Source organism: Heteronotia binoei, chromosome 5, assembly GCF_032191835.1.
Source record: "Heteronotia binoei isolate CCM8104 ecotype False Entrance Well chromosome 5, APGP_CSIRO_Hbin_v1, whole genome shotgun sequence".
Classification (NCBI taxonomy): domain Eukaryota; kingdom Metazoa; phylum Chordata; class Lepidosauria; order Squamata; family Gekkonidae; genus Heteronotia; species Heteronotia binoei.
This window is the reverse complement of record NC_083227.1, coordinates 168,452,059-168,470,406: the sequence shown is the minus strand read 5'-3', so window position 1 is coordinate 168,470,406 and position 18,348 is coordinate 168,452,059. Positions and strand designations below refer to the sequence as shown.

The window sequence follows — 18,348 nt, the reverse complement described above, 5'->3', positions numbered from 1 at the left end:
CATAACCCTCCTGTATGATAGACAAGACCCACTTGTCGGTGGTGATCTGCCGCCATGCTTGCAGAGATCTGTAGAGGCGGGTGGGCCCAGAGGAGGAGGGGGGAGGAAGAAGGGGGATGCCAAAGTCAAAGTCCCTGCTTAGAATTCCTGCCAGCCTTTTACTTTCCCATGTGAGACGAGAAAACTTGGTCTTCCCTCCTGCAGCAAAGGAACTCTTGGCCTCATGCTGTCCCATACGCAGCTTCCACAAACTCTCGGGATTTACTGTGGTAGGGCTTCTTAGGCCATTGCTTGGACCATAGACGAGACTTGCCAGGGCGAGAGGAAGATGAAGGTACTCCCAGATTACGAGATGTCTTAATGCTCTTGTCCATTTCTTGTAGGACCGCATCTGTAGTAGAGCTGAAGAGACGCTCACCTTCAAAAGGGAGATCCTCAACCCAGGATCTTGTGTCAAACTGGAGAGCGGTGGCCCGAAGCCAAGAATGACAATGCAACGTAATGGCCAAAGTAAGCGTCTTAGCTGCAGTGTACACCATACATTTTGAAGCCTGCAGCTATTGCTTTGCCAGGAACATTCCCTCCCTCTAGGCCTTTTTGGCCAATGTGCGCTTATCTTCAGGCAGAGAAGCTAAGAGCGGTGAGAGCTGTTCCCAGAGGGAATACTGGTATTTCACCATGCAAGTAGAATAATTAGAAATTTTAATTCCAAGCAGCCCGCAGAATAAAAATGCCTGCCAAAAGTATCAATCCTCTTCCCCTCTTTATCTGGAGGCGAGGCGTGGGTCTTCTTGGCCTTGGACGACACTACTACAGAGTTGGGGCATGGATGGTTAAAGAGAAACTCTGCGCCCTGTTCCTGGATCCTATACATATGATCCATACGCTTGGACGAGATAGGGGTTGAGACAGGCTTAGACCAAGGATCTTTGATGGCTTGCAGGATGACCTTAGTAATGGGAAGGGCTACCGCTGTGGAAGTGTCCTGCATAATGTCAAAGACTGTGTTGTCAATGAACGGTTGAGGCTGGACCACAGGCAAAGATAAGGAGTGTGCCATTCTTTTAATAAGCTCCCCATAGGACTTCAAATCTTTAGAAGGAGAGATTGGAAAATCCACAGCTATTCTGGATTCTGGGGATGATCCCTCCTGCTGATGGCCCGACTGCTCTTCCCCATTGTCATCTGAGGTCGATGGTGATGAAGATACACTCTCAGCCGATGGTGAACCTGCGGGGTCAACGGCAATCCTAGTCGAGGAGGTTTTCTCGACATCGGATCACTGGAGCGTGCCGGCTTCCTGACCAACTTCGAGGTCGACAGCGGCATCAATGAACTTCGGCGACCTGGTGGAGAGTATGCCAAGACTCCAGAGTGGTGCGAGGCCTCCGAGTGCTGATCCCAGTCTGGGTTCTGAAAAGGGTACCAAGGGTATGGCGAATGACAAAGATAGCCCCCAAACGGATAAGCCCAAGGTCGCGGGTCCCAGTTAGGCAGAGGATGAGGACATCTAAAGGGGTCCGAAGGCTCCCCAAATCTCTCAGGCTGGATCAAGGGCATCATCGGTGTCAAGCGATCCCTTGTCTGTGAGACTTCTGATGCCGAGCTAGGGTCGCCACCCTCCTTTGAGTCTGCCGACCATTCTATAGGGTCAACCTCCTTGTCAGAGCCGGAAAGGGAAGTCTGCGGAACATCCGTCAGACCCGAGGGACTCTACAGTCGAATCGGTGAAGTGAGGATTTTCTCCGGAAGCTCCTGAAATGATCGCCAGGTCCTTCAGTGGCGGAGAAGGGGATCTGCCTGTCTTGGAGCCTGTTTTTCTCCTTACGCTTCCTGGGCTCAGCAGAGCAAGAGTCCCAGGCCCCTTTGGCCTTCTTGGCCGGGGTCGATGGTTCCGACTGGGATGCCGAGCCCGCATGTTTGTGGGGGTGGTCGGCTCGTTGGAATGGTTGGGTCGGTTGGTTCGATGAGACCAGAACTGATATCGATGCTGGGGTGGCCATCGAAGTGCTGGTCGACACCAATGTTGACATCTGCGGTGCGAGAGCCGATTTTACCAACGCCGTTGAAAGTCTTGCTGCTCAGTTTTTTCTCATCTGCTTGGAAAATTTTGAGCCGTGATGACAGGATTCCACCCGATGACCTTTCCCAAGGCATAGCAGACAAAGAGAATATCCATCCAGAGGAGGGATCTTGCTCCCACACTTAAGGCACCTCTTGAAAAAACCCCAACGCTTTTCCATAGACAGGGATGGCAGGAGAAGGGCGGGGGGAAAAACCCTGAAGGGTTGAAACAACCAACTAATAGTCTCTAATAATTTTTTTTTATGACAGGAACGAAGAAACAAAGAAAAACAAAGAGAAACCCGGAGAAGGTAAATAACTACCGACCAGAGTGACGAAAACAAGTCTATCCAACGCGGCGGTAAAGAAGGAACTGGTGGGATATTCGCGCCCACTGGGGCTGTCGCGCATGCCTACTGGGGTCAGGCAATGAAAAATCCAGGACTTTGTAGTTACCGATTGGGGATCGGCGCTGGCGCTTCATTCCATGAGTGTGAAGCATAGAGACCACGAAGAAGATCTTCCCTCTAGTCTGTGCTTATTTTCTAGTCGTGGATTTTTTCCTTAATATGAAGAAATACATTCATAGCTGTAACTCACCCCCCTGCAGTTTCAAGTAGTACAGACCGTTCCACTTCCTCAGGACATCCCTCCCCCCCCCCTCACATTGCCATCTTCTTCTCCTGCATGAGTGAACCAGGCCTCAGTGTTCATGGGGCTGCTCTGATCCTGCTCTAAGGAGAATTATAGTTGCTTTGGTGGCATTACAGGAGACTTATTTCCAGTTCAACTGAGTTCAATCTGGGAACTTTTCTGGTGCCCAACTCTATTCTTTTTCAATCATAGTGCCCTGAGGGTACCAGAGCTCTGGCCAGCTTGCAGTCTGGCAGCCCTCTGTAGTCATTCTATGAAGCTATGCTTCCTTCTGCTTCCTAGCACCATAGGGCCAAGAAGGGTGGTGGCGGTGGATTTCTTTGGCTGCCTCTCCCGCTATTCACCCCAGGCCCAGTTCCAGCCTGAGCCTATCTGGATTGAATGGAAAAACTGACCGCAGTACCAGGAGATCCATTCCCCATTTAGTTAAATATCCAGGTTCCCAGCACCAACTAATGCATTCCCCAAATACTGGGAAATTTGTGTACATCCAAAATCCAATATTTTAGAAGCATTTGTACTCATGGTAACAAGGTAGCTGTAGGGTGCCTTGGCTCCCTAGCAGGGAGGCCTCCAGTCCATGTGGTGATCAAAGTCACTTCAGAGCCCAACTTGACTCACAAGTTACTAGCAGACTCTGTTACTCCAGGAACTTGTGAATGCCTCCATGGAGCTGGTACTGGAGGCCCACAGAAGCTTCCCTGAGCAGTTGGCAATGAGCTGGGCCGCACTGGCAGGTGAGGATCATCATCATGTTCTTGGAGAAGAAGCTTCCATTGGGGCAACGGAAGGGTATGCTCAATGTGCGAGTGTGCAAGGGTATGCAACATCGTCCATCCAGACATGCCCCACAATAGCTTGGTTGATAAAGGCGTGGGCTCTTGCAGCCAGCATAGCTGAACCTCACTGGTTCCTGTACCTTGTGAGTTCTCAGGCACTTCTTGCCTTTCTGAAAGAGAAGAGAGGGAAGCATTTAGCACAGCGCATCTGGTCTCCTATGATTGAGAAAATGTTTGCTATGAAGTTAATCTGAAGCTGAAAAACATATTGCATTGTACAATTAGGGTTGGGGGAAGCTGACCTCTCTCCATTCCCAGGCCATATTCATGACCCCAAGGAGCAGGGCAGAACATCCATAGTCTTAGATTTCATCCCTTCAACTTTTCCTGAGTGTAGCTAGCTCACATTTTTAGATATTCATGGCACAGACCTCATTCTCAAGAGCTGAACTGTGGTTGTAATATGGTTGCCATCTCTGGGGGCACAGTTTGGGGAAGCCAGAGTTTGGGAAGAGAGCTCTGTTTAGAGTTTACCCTCCAAAGCTGTTGTTCTCTCTAGAGTAATGACAGATCTGGAGATCAGATGTAGTCTGGAGATCAGATACAATTCTGTATTGGCAACCCTAGGTCATAACCTGCACTCTCTCCTTCTCTCTCACTACACTCTCCCCACTTTACCTTTAGCTTGGTAAAATCAGGTTGCCCACAGGGCCTAATCTGGCACAGTTGGGTCTCTTTGATCAGTTTGCATTGTGGGTTGTCACTAGTGATACGGGTGGAGATGCCGAAGCCGCAGCTCTTGGAACACTGTGACCAGTCTGTAGTCTGAGCCAAGCACTTGTGCTGTTCTTTTGCCATATGAACCTGGAAGAGTGGCCTCCACACTGCAGACCAAAGGAAAGCTCTGTTATATCACCATTGCACCCATGAAGGAAACAATTAACAAATTTAAGTACTCCTGGAACCTCTGCAAGATGACAGTGAATAGTGAGCTTGGGAAGGGAGCAAAACAAAGAATCAGACAAATGCAGGACAATCACAAGCTATTCATTCTAAACATAGCCTTCATTTCTGTAGACTGGATGCTTCTGACCACAAACAGGGGGAGACAACTGTCTTCCTGTGTACTTCTCCCAGAGGCATCTGCCTGATCAGTATTGCAAACAGAATCTGAGAGCAGGCTGACCTTTGGTTTGATCTAGCAGGTCTATTCTTATGACAAAGGCAATATTCCCTCTAAGATATGGAGTCTTGTGAGCAAAAATTGTACATTGTGAGCTACTGGCATTAAAGCTGTGAGCTAGTGCATAAGCTAGTTTTCTGGGGCCATTTTTCCTGAGCTATGGCAAAAGTGTGTGAGCTGGAAGCTAAAAAACTGAGCTAGCTCACACTAATTCAGCTAAGAGGGAACACTGGACAAAGGCCTATCTCTCTGCCTCCTTAGTAGCTACACAATTCAAAATATTAATGGCAGGAAGATATGAAGGCAAATCCATATGCTGAAAAAGAATGGGGGGGGGGGAGAGGTAGTGGGAGGGGAGGGAAGGTGCCCAATTGACTGGATAATGGCTTGGCTATAGCAGGAAGCAAGAACATTTGGACCAAAGCAATATTTGCTGATCAAATCCTCCCTTCCCAATATCTCAGGGAAGAAAACTGCTGCTGCCAAACTTGGCAATGCAACCACCAAACAAGATGCAGGGTAACAGTAAAACCTTCCCTGCATTTAGCTGAGACTGTGAGCAACATGGTACCTAGAGGCCAGGAGAATCTCCTCCTTATGAGAATGCTTTTCAATCCCTCCCTTATAGCTACAATCATGCTTAGAAGAAGTAACAGCTGGGAACCAAAACACATGCAAGTGAACTATCACATTCTGTGCCCTTAAAGAGTGTCAGAACTCAAAAAGAACATAAGAGAAGCCATGTTGGATCAGGCCAATGGCCCATCCAGTCCAACACTCTGTGTCACACAGTGGCCAAAAAAATTATACACACACACACACACACACACACACATATATATATATACACACACACAGTGGCAGCCACTGATGGACCTCTGCTCCATATTTTTATCTAACCCCCTCTTGAAGCTGGCTATGCTTGTAGCCGCCACCACCTCCTGTGGCAGTGAATTCCACATGTTAATCACCCTTTGGGTGAAGAAGTACCTCCTTTTATCCTTTCTAACCCAACTGCTCAGCAATTTCATTGAATGCCCACGAGTTCTTGTATTGTGAGAAAGGGAGAAAAGTACTTCTTTCTCTGCCTTCTCTATCCCATGCATTATCTTGTAAACCTCCATCATGTCACCCGCAGTCGACAAAGAGTCACTCCCACTTCCACACTCACCCCTATTTTTGTTCAGTGTCCCCTCCCCCAGATAAGTCTCCCAGCTCTTCCCTTCCTGTCCTTGAAGCAAACTTACTTTTAAGGTCTCACATGCAGGGCTTTTTCTGAGCTGGAATGCACTGGAACGCTGTTCCGGCTGGCTTGGGTAGCATTCCGGCTCCCTAAGCCAGCATTCTGGCTCAGCCCTGGCAGCTTCCTTGGAGCCCAGCTGGCCGGCCGGGCTCACAGGGCTGAGCCGCACTGCACTTCGGCCTCCTGATGCCTTACTGGCCAGCTGAGTTGCACTTGCATGGAGGCCTCCTGTTGCCCTGCTGGCCAACCAGGCTCACAGGGCTGAGATGCACTGCATGGCAGCCTCCCAATGCCCTGCTGGTCAGCTGGGCTTGCAGGGCTGAGCCATGGCGGCAGAATTGTTGCTGACCAGGGTTTCCCTCAGCACTGAAATAAGTTTGTTGATACTCCTTGCTCGCTCCCATCCCCTTTCTTTCCATTTCTTTCTCTTTCTAACCGCCTTTATTTCCCTTTCTTTCTCCCTTTCTTTCCATTTCCCCCTTTCTTTATTTCCCTTTCTTTCCCCTCTTTCTTTCTTTCCATTTCTTTCCCCTCCTTCCTTCCTTCTTTCCCCTCCTCCCTTCCTTCTTTCCCCTCCTCCCTTCCTCCCTTCCTTCCTCCCTTCCTTCCTCCCTTCCTTCTTTCCTCCTCCTTTCTTTCCTCCCTTCCTCCTTTCCTCCTCCTTTCTTTCCTCCCTTCCTCCTTTCCTTCTCCTTTCCTCCTCCTTTCTTTCCTCCCTTCCTCCTCCTTTCTTTCCTCCCTTCCTCCCTCCCTCCCTTCCATCCTTCCTTCCTTCCATTTATTTTCCTTCTTTCCCCTCTGTGGATCCTGAGTGATGGGCATTGTCTTCTGAAGGACTGCTGCTGGGATATGTGGATGCCTTTAAAGATCCAGTGCGAGAAGCTGCAGCTTCTGCATGGAGAGGAGGAGGAGTGGCAGGTGGGGGGGGGGGGTGTCAGGGCCAGCCACCACCAGTTTCACTTGCACTTGATTATCCCAGCTGGTGTGGCCTAATATACTAATGTATTATATGCTGTTGGGGGTGTGGTTTAATATGCTAATGAGTTCCTCCTGGTTTTTTTCCTACAAAAAAAGCCCTGCTCACATGTACATCTTCTCACAATGACTTTGCATGTGCAGGAAAACAGCAGGTGCAGGTGACACAACACAAGCACTTATTTGGATGATATGGCCACTGCTCCCCCTCCCCGGCAAACCTAACGAGTGATATAACAGAATTAATACTTCACCAATGTCTCCTGAATAAAATATTGCCACAAAGCAGTTTAAGGAACAAACGCAACATCAAACTGAATTGTCACATGGTAAACCGAAGGCCCAGCAATATAATACACTTATAAACATCCAGATATGCTAACCTGGTACATTGTTCTTTTCACTAGCAGCAAGTGGAAGCTGCTCTTTTCTTATTCAGATTTCCACCGTGCAAATGCCTCATGCAACTCTCTACTGTACAGTGCATTCAGTGGCAGGGCTTGGGGAGTAAAGAGAAGTATTCATAAACCGCAAAAAATCCTCTCTAGCATACATCACGGAAAGCTCTTGGCCTGAATAAACTTCAGATCTCCAAAACACCAGTATAAAAAATGTGACTGCCTGTATGATTTCTTTTGAAACTTTTTCAGAGAACTTCAAATACAGTCCGAGAATTTTTCATGTTAAGATACCAAAAGAAACTGAAAGCTTTCTATTGACAAAGCTTCAATAACAGCCCCCCCTCCCCCCCCAAAAGCACAAGTACTTTGTATCCCTCCTCCCAACCCACTTACCTGGTAGGTTTTTCCAGTGTCTACCTTTGTCCACAGAGGTGAGCTCATTGCCGTTTGCTTCGCCATGTGAGTCATACTCAAAATTTACCCCTCGAAACTTCTTGAGACCTTTGCTGCACACAAACTTCTTGCAGCACTGCCCAGATACCTTAAGGAGCCGGGGGCTGGAGCAACCCAGCGAGGTCAGAGGCAGCTCTAAGGGGCAGAGAGGCTGACAGCCCACAGCCCCATCAATGCAGGTGCACTGATGTTTGCAGTTGGGCTGGAAATTCTCTCCATTTTGGTAGATACGGCCATTGTATTCACAGGTCCGGCCTTCTTGTTTGGCTAGGAGGTAGGAAGAGAAAAAAGAAGATGGATGTATGTTATTCTGTCTTCGTAGTAAAAAAACAAATATACCCAGGCACTCAGATATAAGGATATGAAACTAAAGATATATGGATTGTTTCCAACCATCATGGAAGAGGGTTGAGCAAAACTACAGTACAAGAAAGGCCTTAGTGTCCAAATGTTCTGAAGGTCAGCCCAGCAGTCCTCCATCCTCTCAATGTATGATCTTTATGGTCACTAGAAAGCAGTAACAGCCAAACAGATCACAGAAGATCTGAGGTTAGTTCCTATTGTTCTCCTCCAAGACAAAATTTCAGAACGTCAGACTTACTGCTTGCCATCCCAGTCTTTTTCAGACAATCACAACTCCAATGGAGAAACTTCCCTTTCCACTCATTCATGGAAGGATTTTGGTCTTGTGTGCGTGAAGAGTGATTAATATATTGGTGAGATGAGAGTTGGAAATTATTGGAGGCAGCTCTTCAGTCTTTGAGGAAGCATTTTTGCAAAATGGATTTTCAATCCTACCACTTCCATAAGTCAGAACAAGAGCTGGAATAAGACATTATTTGAATTATAAATTGGAACCTGACTATCTTTTGAAACATGAACAAAGCCTGGGATTGCATCTCATTGGAGCTACATAAGTTTTACATTCTGAGATTGTAGAAAAAGGTCAAAAAGCACAAGATACGTTGGAATCAACGAGTCAAGATGTTTGTGGACTATTGGGTATTTCAAATATAGAAATTACGTTGGAATATCCTTTATACTAAATTGTACTCTTGGATGGAACTGAGTATGTTGTATGGGTATATGTTACAAATTTATGAATGCACTTTAAGTATGACTGTAAGTGACATTTCCTATTTATTTATTTGTTATTTTATAGCCCGCCCTTTCCCAAATGGGCTCTGAGTGGGAAACAACACTCAAAAATACAAGGTTAAAATCAGATACATATAATAAAACAAGATACAAGCTAAAAGCGATATAACAGTCTAAATTGTTTTTGTCTAATTAATTATTTAATCATGTCAAGTATAGCCCATAGCCGGACAGCAGAGTTGAGTTGTGAGGGATTATGCTGACTAGAAAGGAGTGTTTTGAGCTTTCAATAGTGCGTGAAAACAGGATGTGAAAAAGCTCTCAGGTTGCAGCAGTCTAGGTCTGCGCTAGGACTGGGAAGACTTCAGTTAGCAGTTGAACCCAGTGGAACTGAGGTCTATTAAGACTGGCCTTCGTCTTCCTCTACTGTAGCTCTTTAGCCTGCTTCCCACTCGCTCTCACCTTAGCACGTGTGTTCCTGTGGAGTTATGACCAGGCTTCTCACACTTTCCAGTGGGGCACAAGTAGCGATGCCACCACAAGAGCTCCAAAAAAGAACACACAATGACATCCTAAGAAAACAACTTCTTAAATGCATAAGAACGTCAACAGTGACCAACATATTAAAATTGTTTTTCCAGTTATGATACAGAAGAGCACTTCATTTCACTACTAAACAGAGCAGCATTCCTTAACATAAGAAGCAAGTACAGGTGAAAGGTAGGGTAGGGCAGACAGCCTATTCCACATACCAGGAAATTCTGGGGGTCTGTATGTGTGTAATGGTCCTTAAAGACTGCCGGCAGCCAAGAGTGAGTAGGATCAGGCCCTGGCGGCTCCACCAGCACTGCAGAAACCACTTGGCCCAGACTGTTCAGCAGCAGCAATGATGGCTGTCAGCTCACCAGTTGCCTCCTCCTGCACTGCTACCACTCGCAATGTGTGAGCAGACACCCACTATTGGTGCGGCCACCGGGATCTCCGCCGAGTGACCCCTGAAAGTGCTGGCTTTTAGCAACACAGTGGCCATTCAGGTTGGCTTGTTCATGAGCCGTTTAACTTCCAACTGCCTCTGTTCACATGTCTGTTCACCCTTGCCCTAGGGGTCTGTGGCAGAGCAACATTGCCGGCATGGTGTAGTGAGCAGTAGGTCAAATTAGGATTTGGCCCAGGTTCAAATCCTCACTCTGTCTCGTAATCTTGGTGGATGACCTTAAGCCACTCACACATTCTCAGCCTAACTTACCTTGCAGGGTTGTTGTGAGAATAAAATGGAGAAGGGGAGACTATTGTAATCTATTTGGGTTCCCAGTGGGGAGAAAAGTTGGGTATAAATAAATCGATATTGATCTATTGATCTATCTATCTATTTATCTATCATTTGTGTTTTTAAAGCATTGCTTATAGACCGTTTACTTGATAGCTGTTATTCTTGTTCCTTGTTTCATTTTATTTTTTGTCCGTTTTACTGTAACGGATTATTTCAAATTCCTGCTTTCCAGATATAAAAATACCGAAAAACATTGTAACCCAGAAGTTTAAAAATCCAGTTTATCATTACTGTATATAGGATCGGGTCTTTGTCACATATAAAATGACAGTCAGTCTAACTATGATGGGCAATCAAGCCTTTTTGTATAAGAACATTCATGACAGTATACATTCAGGCGCTGTACCATGTACAGCAATTTAAAAGTTCTTTAAGCTGGATACAAATTTCCCACCTGTTATCTGAGACCTCTGGGGTCAATACAAATGACAGAATGCTGTTGACCCTGCCTGTTACAGTCAAAATCAATGGGGCCGGCAGGCCCTTCTCCTTGAGCTTAACTCAACCAAATAGAGTTCTAATAGATGCCTGAAGGCCGTATAGATGCCCTTCACTTAGAAGTTTGATACGAAGAAGTCCGTCTCAAGACAACCAGAGATAGGGCCTTTTCTACAATGGCCCCCACATGGTGGAACCAGCTGCCGGAAGAGGTGAGGGCCCTGCGGGATCTTACTCAGTTCCGCAGGGCCTGTAAGACAAGCCTCTTCCGGCTAGCCTACGCCTGACTAGATTAATGTAGCTTATCAGACTTTAGTGAAATATACGGTATAGTTTTAATGTTAAGATTTTAAGGTTTTTAAATGCTTTGACTTTTTAATTGTAATAATTTTGTACTTTGTTTATTGTTTTATCGTTTGGTGTGAGCCGCCCTGAGCCATTTTGTGGGAAGGGAGGGATATAAGTCATAGAATAAATAAATACCACTGCTCACACTCAGGAAGGCCATGTGAGTGTGAAATGTACACTGATTTCTGTTGGTGGTAGAGAAGTGGGCTGGAAATTATTGCAGATTGATAGATTATATTTTTAAAGCAATGTGTACATTTAGATCTATAGCCTGAACACCCTCAAGTGGCCAACTTCCTGAGCAAAACAACTGATGGAGGAAACCTCATGTGTTCTGGATTGCCTAGGAGTTCCACCTTTGCTGATTCTGCAAACTAGTTTTCAATCCCACCAAGAAAGAGGCAGTGCAAAAACTGCTGGCACATCTAAGAGGGATGACAGGATGCAACAGAGTCTCATCCACTTTAAAAATGAGTCACAAGGTACTCTACAGTCCTTGTAGATTTCATGTACCCATCTTCCACACTGCTTCTGTGGATTACCAAGCCTCTTCTCCTAAATCCCTGTTTTTGTGACATTTCACTTTTCTGTTTCCATTGATCCTAAAAGACCCAGGGGTGTCAAACTCATTTACTACAAGAGCTGGATCTGATATAAATGTCACTTTGTCAGGTTGGGCCATGTATGCCATAAAATGTAACACGAGGTACCACAGATAGAAACTTTATACAGATCATTTCAGATGGCAATAGCAGGGGTGATTGGATTAGATGTGATATGCAGACGGGTAGTAGGTGTGGAGATATCAACATTGGTAATGAGAAAGGAAACCTAGGTCTCAATTTGGTACAGGAGGATTCAAAGAATAAATGGAAACAAGCCTGAACAAATGAGCAGTGACTCACAAAAGCACACACCCTAACAAAAATTATGTTAGCCTTTACGGTGTTACTAGACTCTTACTCTTTCTACTGTTACTAGAAACCACAATGTTTGAAAACCAGTGGGAGGACATTTTAGCCTTCCAGGACATTCAGCTGCTGCCCTAAGAGTAGCAGTTCTCTTACAATAAGATTTCAAAGGGAGATTGCTGAATTGCAATAGATACTGATGCTTGGGAGGGACAATGGCTCAGTGGTAGAGCATCTGCTTGGGAAGCAGAAGGTCCCAGGTTCAATCCCCAGCATCTTCAACTAAAAAGGGTGCAGGCAAATAGGCGTGGAAAAACCTCAGCTTGAGACCCTGGAGAGACGCTGCCAGTCTGAGTAGACAAGACTGACTTTCAGGCCTTTTTTTTGTTAAAAATGCCCAGCAGAAACTCATTTGCATATTTGGCCACACCCCCTGACATCACCATTGTTTCATGCAGGGCTTCTTTTTTTAGAAAAAGCCCAGCAGGAACTCATTTGTATATTGGGCCACACCCCCTGATGCAAAGCCAGCCAGAACTGCATTCCTGTGGGTTCCTGCTCAAAAAAAGCCCTGCTGACTGATGGACCAAGGAGGGTCTAATTCAGTATAAGGCAGCTTCATAAGTTCATATAAGTTCAAGACAAATGGACTGAACTAAGACCTAGGTTTTGTCTCTATTTATTTTATTATTTTAATTTATATTCCACTATCCCCAAAATTAGGTCAGGGCAGATTACAGGCAAGTAAAAACATCAAATGGATGCAATTAAATAAAACCATATTAAAACAGCACAATTAAAATGTATATCAACATGGTTCCCACCTGGTGCCACTGGGTTGAATTTAAATAAATTTGGGGCTTTAAATGATGGTCGCTTCAGCGGCAGCAGGAGAGGCCGAATGGTTTTCGTGGATGCCCCTATCTCAGCCAAAGACCAGTTCCGCAGGGCCTGCAAGACCACCCTTTTCAGGATGGCCTTTGCTGGCTGAGAGACCGCTGTTGGGTGACTTTCACTATTATCATTTATAAATGGAATTAGCGCCTGAAAACTTGTATAATATTCGATTAATTGGGACGTTTTAAAACTAATGTGATTTTAAACTCTGTATAATTTTTATGAAATGTTGTTAGCTGCCCTGAGCCCGCCTTGGCGGGGAGGGCGGGATACAAATAAAATTTTATTATTATTATTATTATTAAAGGCCTGACAGAACAGCTCCATTTTACAGGCGCTGCGGAATGGTAGTCAGTCCCGCAAGACCCTGATCTTTACTGGGAACATGTTCCACCAGGCTGGGGCCAGAGCAGAAAAAGCCCCCAGGCTAAGTGGACATCCTTTGGCCTGGGGACAACCAGCAATTCTTGACCTGCGGAGTGTAAGGCTGGACTCTTACTCCCTTCCGCTAATAAAGCAAGCAAGCTGTGTTCTTAGGTTTCTTCCCTCCACCATGTTATAACTGGAAAGTCCAGAAGGATGCAAATAATAAATGGAAATAAGCCTGAACAAATGACCAGGGGCTCTCTCCAAGGGCCATGGTACTCCATCTCTTTCTCTAGCTCTTTCCCGCCCTACCCCCTTCTCTAAAGAATTGTGCACACACACAAAGCTTATCCCTGGAATAAAACATGGTTGCTGGTCTTAAAAGTGCTACAGGACTCTCTCTCTTTCTCTGACTCTTTCTTTCCCCCTCCCTCCTCAAAGGAGGAGGGGGGAAGGAGCCCTCAGACAATAAAGGAAAGGGAGGCTAGGCTTTCTTTCTCACCTCTGTGAAGCAGGAAACAGGAGAGACTGGGCAAAGCCAGCTCCAATGCTGGAAACAAGAAGGAGGAACAGGAAGTAGGAAGCAGCAGAGAGGCAGTTGCTTGTGGGCCTGATGGGATCCCTCCAGGGGCCAAATGCGGCCCACAGGCTGTATGGTTGCCATCCCCATTAGCAGCAACATAGGATATGATGGCAGGCTCCAGAAGTGCTGCTCCTCTGGAGGAAGCTGGTATCTTTGGCCTCACACACACACCTCTGTCATAATCCTTTAATGGGGGTTCTGTCTGACCCTCCTTAATACCCTCCCTTCCTTCACTGATTACAAAACAATCTGATTTCCAAAGTCTAATCACTACATCAGCAGGAAATTGTTCGCCAGTCCCCGAATCCCTATTCACAAAAAAGAGGGATTTCACTTGTCATTAGATATTGTACGATGTGCTGGAAGACTGGAAGACCTCAGCAACCACATCAGCATCTATACAATACCAGGCACCTCTTGATACTACGGAAATGTTAAATTCATTTCTAAGCACTTCCTGCCACATAAAACAAACAAAATTCCTTACTAGATCTAATTGTCAACATCACTAACACACGTATATGCCAGAAACCACTTTACAGTACCACAAATAGAAGCTTCTTTAGAATTCTTATTTCAAAAACAATTCATACATGTGTGTGTTAAGTACTATCAAGTCACTTCCGACTTATGACAATTCTATGAATTTTAATGGCCTCCAGAACATACTATCGTTCATCTAGCACCATCTCATTTTTCCTTTGGGATTGTCTCATCATAGAGTTTTCAAGGCAAGAGATATAAATCTTGTAAAAGAGTTGGATCACAAAGTTGACTGAACAACTACGTAGCTTGGATACACCCTCACTAAATGAACCAGGTGAAAAGTTAACCAGCAGAGCAATAGATGAACATAAGAACATAAGAGAAGCCATGTTGGATCAGGCCAATGGCCCATCAAGTCCAACACTCTTGTGTCACATAAGAACATAAGAGAAGCCCTGTTGGATCAGGCCAATGGCCCATCCAGTCCAACACTCTGTGTCACATAAGAACCTAAGAGAAGCCCTGTTGGATCAGGCCAATGGCCCATCCAGTCCAACACTCTGTGTCACACAGTGGCAAAAAATTTTATATACACACATACACTGTGGCTAATAGCCACTGATGGACCTGTGCTCCATATTTTTATCTAAACCCTTCTTGAAGGTGGCTATACTTGTGGCCGCCACCACCTCCTGTGGCAGTGAATTCCACATGTTAATCACCCTTTGGGTGAAGAAGTACTTCCTTTTATCCGTTTTAACCTGTTTGCTCAGCAATTTCATCGAATGCCCACGAGTTCTTGTATTGTGAAAAAGGGAGAAAAGTACTTCTTTCTCTACTTTCGCCATCCCATGCATTATCTTGTAAACCTCTATCATGTCACCCCGCAGTTGACGTTTCTCCAAGCGTTTCAACCTTTCTTCATAGGGAAAGTGCTCCAGCCCCTTAATCATTCTAGTTGCCCTTCTCTGGACTTTCTCCAATGCTAACATTTCTCCAATATGAACATTGCAGAAGTCCCATTGGTATTCTGCCTTATTCCTAGAGGCTGTTACAGCTACTCTTGGGTGCCAAGGACACCACAAAGGCTCTTATTGCCCTCCCTCTCCCCTCCCCCCCCCCCAGTTACACAGCATCCCTTACCCCAACAGATGCCCCTGGTCGCCAAGGGATCAGCTCCAAAGTTGCACTCCAGGCCTTTGTGGGGATCACAGGGCGCCAGCCTGTCACAGTCTTCGTTAAGCTGCTGGGCACACACCTGACAGCAACTGCAGTCGTCCAGCACCAGACTGACTCCAGGGGGGCAGCGAGGCAGGTCCAGGGGGCAGCGGCATGCGGAGGGGCAGTGGCAAGACACCTGGAGAGACAGAGAAGAAGAGGTGGCTGGGGCCGAAGGATCATTTGCTGGGCCCTAGAGAGCATCGTCCCGCCAGCAGCGAGAAAGAGTTCAGAGCTCCAACGGAGTTCAGAGATCCAAGCAGCACATCGTACAAGAGTTCAGAGATCCAACAAGAGTTCCGATTCCCACCTACAGGGCATACGAAAATACTTTGGTGATGGAGAAGTCTCATCCGCTCTGGATCCGGGCCAGTTTATTTCAAAATAAATAATGGCTAAAAGAGGCTCCTGTCAAGCCCCTCGGGATTTTAAGGCAAGAGACGTTCAGGCTAGGTGGTTGGCCATTGCTGAGCCCTGTGCCCGGTCCCTGCGGTGCTTTTGACCTCTCCCATCCCACCAGTAGGCACGGTCGAGCCTGCTTAGCTTTCACGATCTGACAGCATGGGCTAGCGGGGGCAGCTCCGTCCCTCCCAGAGGGATCTCGCCTGCCTGCCTTTTGCCAAAGGAGGTCGTTTTAAATAGGCGGCACCGAAATAGTTCCTAGATGGCGCTGCATGCCGCGGAGGCCGAGCATTCCCCGCCCCCGGCCCGCGGGCCTTCCAGCCCCAGGAACTCTCAGCGGGCAGAGCCCTGCCGGGATCAAAGCGCCCGCCGCACAGGCCCCGGGCAGCAACGCCGGGCATCGGGAAAGAAAGCCTCCCCTGCCATTCGGCGGGCCTGTGCTTTTCCTGACCTCCCCCGGCATGGAGTATTACAAGCTGGCCCAATTCTGCCCCGTTTCCCCGACGTGGGGCGCCCACTCCAGGCACGAGCTGCGCGCAGGCTCTCGGGAGAGCCCCAGTCCCCAGCGGGGCCAGCTCAGCCAGTGATAGGGTTGCCAAGTCCAATTCAAGAAATATCTGGGGACTTTGGGGATGGAGCCAGGAGACTTTGGGGGAGGAGCCAGGAGACATTGGGGTGGAGCCAAGATGGGGTTGCCAAGTCCAATTCAAGAAATATCTGGGGACTTTGGGGATGGAGCCAGGAGACTTTGGGGTGGAGCCAAGATGGGGTTGCCAAGTCCAATTCAAGAAATATCTGGGGACTTTGGGGGTGGAGCCAGGAGACATTAGGGGTGGAGCCAGGAGACTTTGGGGGTGGAGCCAGGAGAAATTAGGGGTGGAGCCAAGATCAAGGCTGTGACAAGCATAATTGAACTCTAAGGGAGTTCTGGCCGTCACATTTAAAGGGACGGCACACCTTTTCAATGCCTTCCTTCCATAGGAAATCATGAAGGATAGGGGCACCTTCTTTGGGGGCTCATAGGATTGGACCCCCTGGTCCAATCTTTTTGAAACTTGGGGGGTATTTTGGGGAGCGGCATTAGATGCTATGCTGAAAATTTGGTGCCTCTACCCCAAAAAACAGCCCCCCCAGAGCCCCAGATACCCGCGGATCAATTCCCCATGATTTTCTATGGGAATAAATCTCCATAGGGAATAATAGAGTTCCCAGCAGACATTTCCCTCCCCTCCCCCCGTTTTGTGACGACCCTGAAGCGGGGGGGGGGGGGGCCTCCAAACCAGGGGATCCCCTGCCCCCACCTGGGGATTGGCAACGCTAGCCAGCGAGCAGCTTCCAACCTTGCATCAAATCCCAGCGGCCGCCGGCTGATGCGCGCGGTCCCTGTCCCCGAGTCGAAAAAGCCGGCTAAAGCAGACTCACCGGAGAGAGGCACAGCAGGAAAGCAACGCCGGCCACAGCAGGCAGCCCCATGACTGGCGGATGAGAGAGAGAAAGGAAAAGAGGACCACAAAGGCAGACAAAAATGATGCAAGTGCATCAAAGGGTCACCGGCGAAATTAACCCTCGGGGGATGCGGGTAGAATAGCCAGAGTTTAGAGTTGCAGCGGAGGTGTCCCCCCACGACTTCGCCCCTCGAGAAGCCCCTGCGCGCGTTCGCACACCCCCTTTTCCCTGCAACTTCCACTACCTCTAAAGCAACTACGTTGTTTTTGCATTTATATTTCCCCGGGGCGCCTCCCACCTACCGGGCTAAGAGCCAATAGGAACCTCCTTGCTGGCCAATAGCAACGGTGGCGCCCTTCCAAACATTCCATGGGCGGGGCTTTGCGAAGGTGGGAGGGGCCGAATGAATAGAGTCATTCATAAAATTAGAAGGCCAGTGCATTCCGAGGCGATGCCTGTAGTCCCGCGTGAGCCACGATGTGCTGCTAAGCGGACTAATGCTTTTATGGAGCCTGCGGAATAAGGTTCCTGGCTCCCCTAGGGCGCATCAGCGCATGGGCATAACAGTGTGAGAAGCAGCCCAGCCCACAACCATTCTTGTCATGCAAAAAAATAAATTAGGGCGAAGGAGGGGGAAAATACAGAAGAAGAAGAATAAACAGGAGGACCACATTTTTGATCAGGGAATATCAAAGATCATGTAACTGCCGCTCTCATGCATGGGGTTACTAAGCAGCCCCTGGCCAGCACCTGCCCTGCGCCCCCCCCCCCCACAAAACCCGTCCTGCCACCGCACCCCCCACTGTGGGTAGGGTTGCCAATCCCCAGGTGGGGGCAGGGGATCCCCCTGTTTAGAGGCCCTCCCCCCCCCCCCCCGCTTCAGGGTAATCAGAAAGCAGGGGAGGGGGAGGGAAACTCTGCTGGGAACTCTTGATTCCCTATGGATGCTTATTCCCATAGAAAATAATGGAGAATTGATCCGCAGGTATCTGGGGCTCTGGGGGCCCTGTTTTTTGAGGTAGAGGCACCAGATTTTCAGTATAGCATCTAGTGACTCTCCCCAATATACTCCC

The 18,348-nt window shown here is 47.6% G+C and overlaps 1 protein-coding gene across 1 annotated transcript; it reads right to left on the bottom strand.

Annotated features, from left to right (window-relative positions):
- Positions 1–3,225: 3,225 nt before the first annotated feature.
- Positions 3,226–16,103, bottom strand: LOC132572076 (CCN family member 1-like). The gene is made up of 5 exons (XM_060238865.1): positions 16,077–16,103; positions 15,353–15,566; positions 7,693–8,019; positions 4,176–4,381; positions 3,226–3,667 (listed from the first exon to the last, which is right to left on the bottom strand). The coding sequence occupies exons 1-5, from the start codon at positions 16,101–16,103 to the stop codon at positions 3,359–3,361; spliced, it is 1,083 nt and encodes a 360-aa protein (XP_060094848.1). The 3' UTR covers positions 3,226–3,358.
- Positions 16,104–18,348: the final 2,245 nt, after the last annotated feature.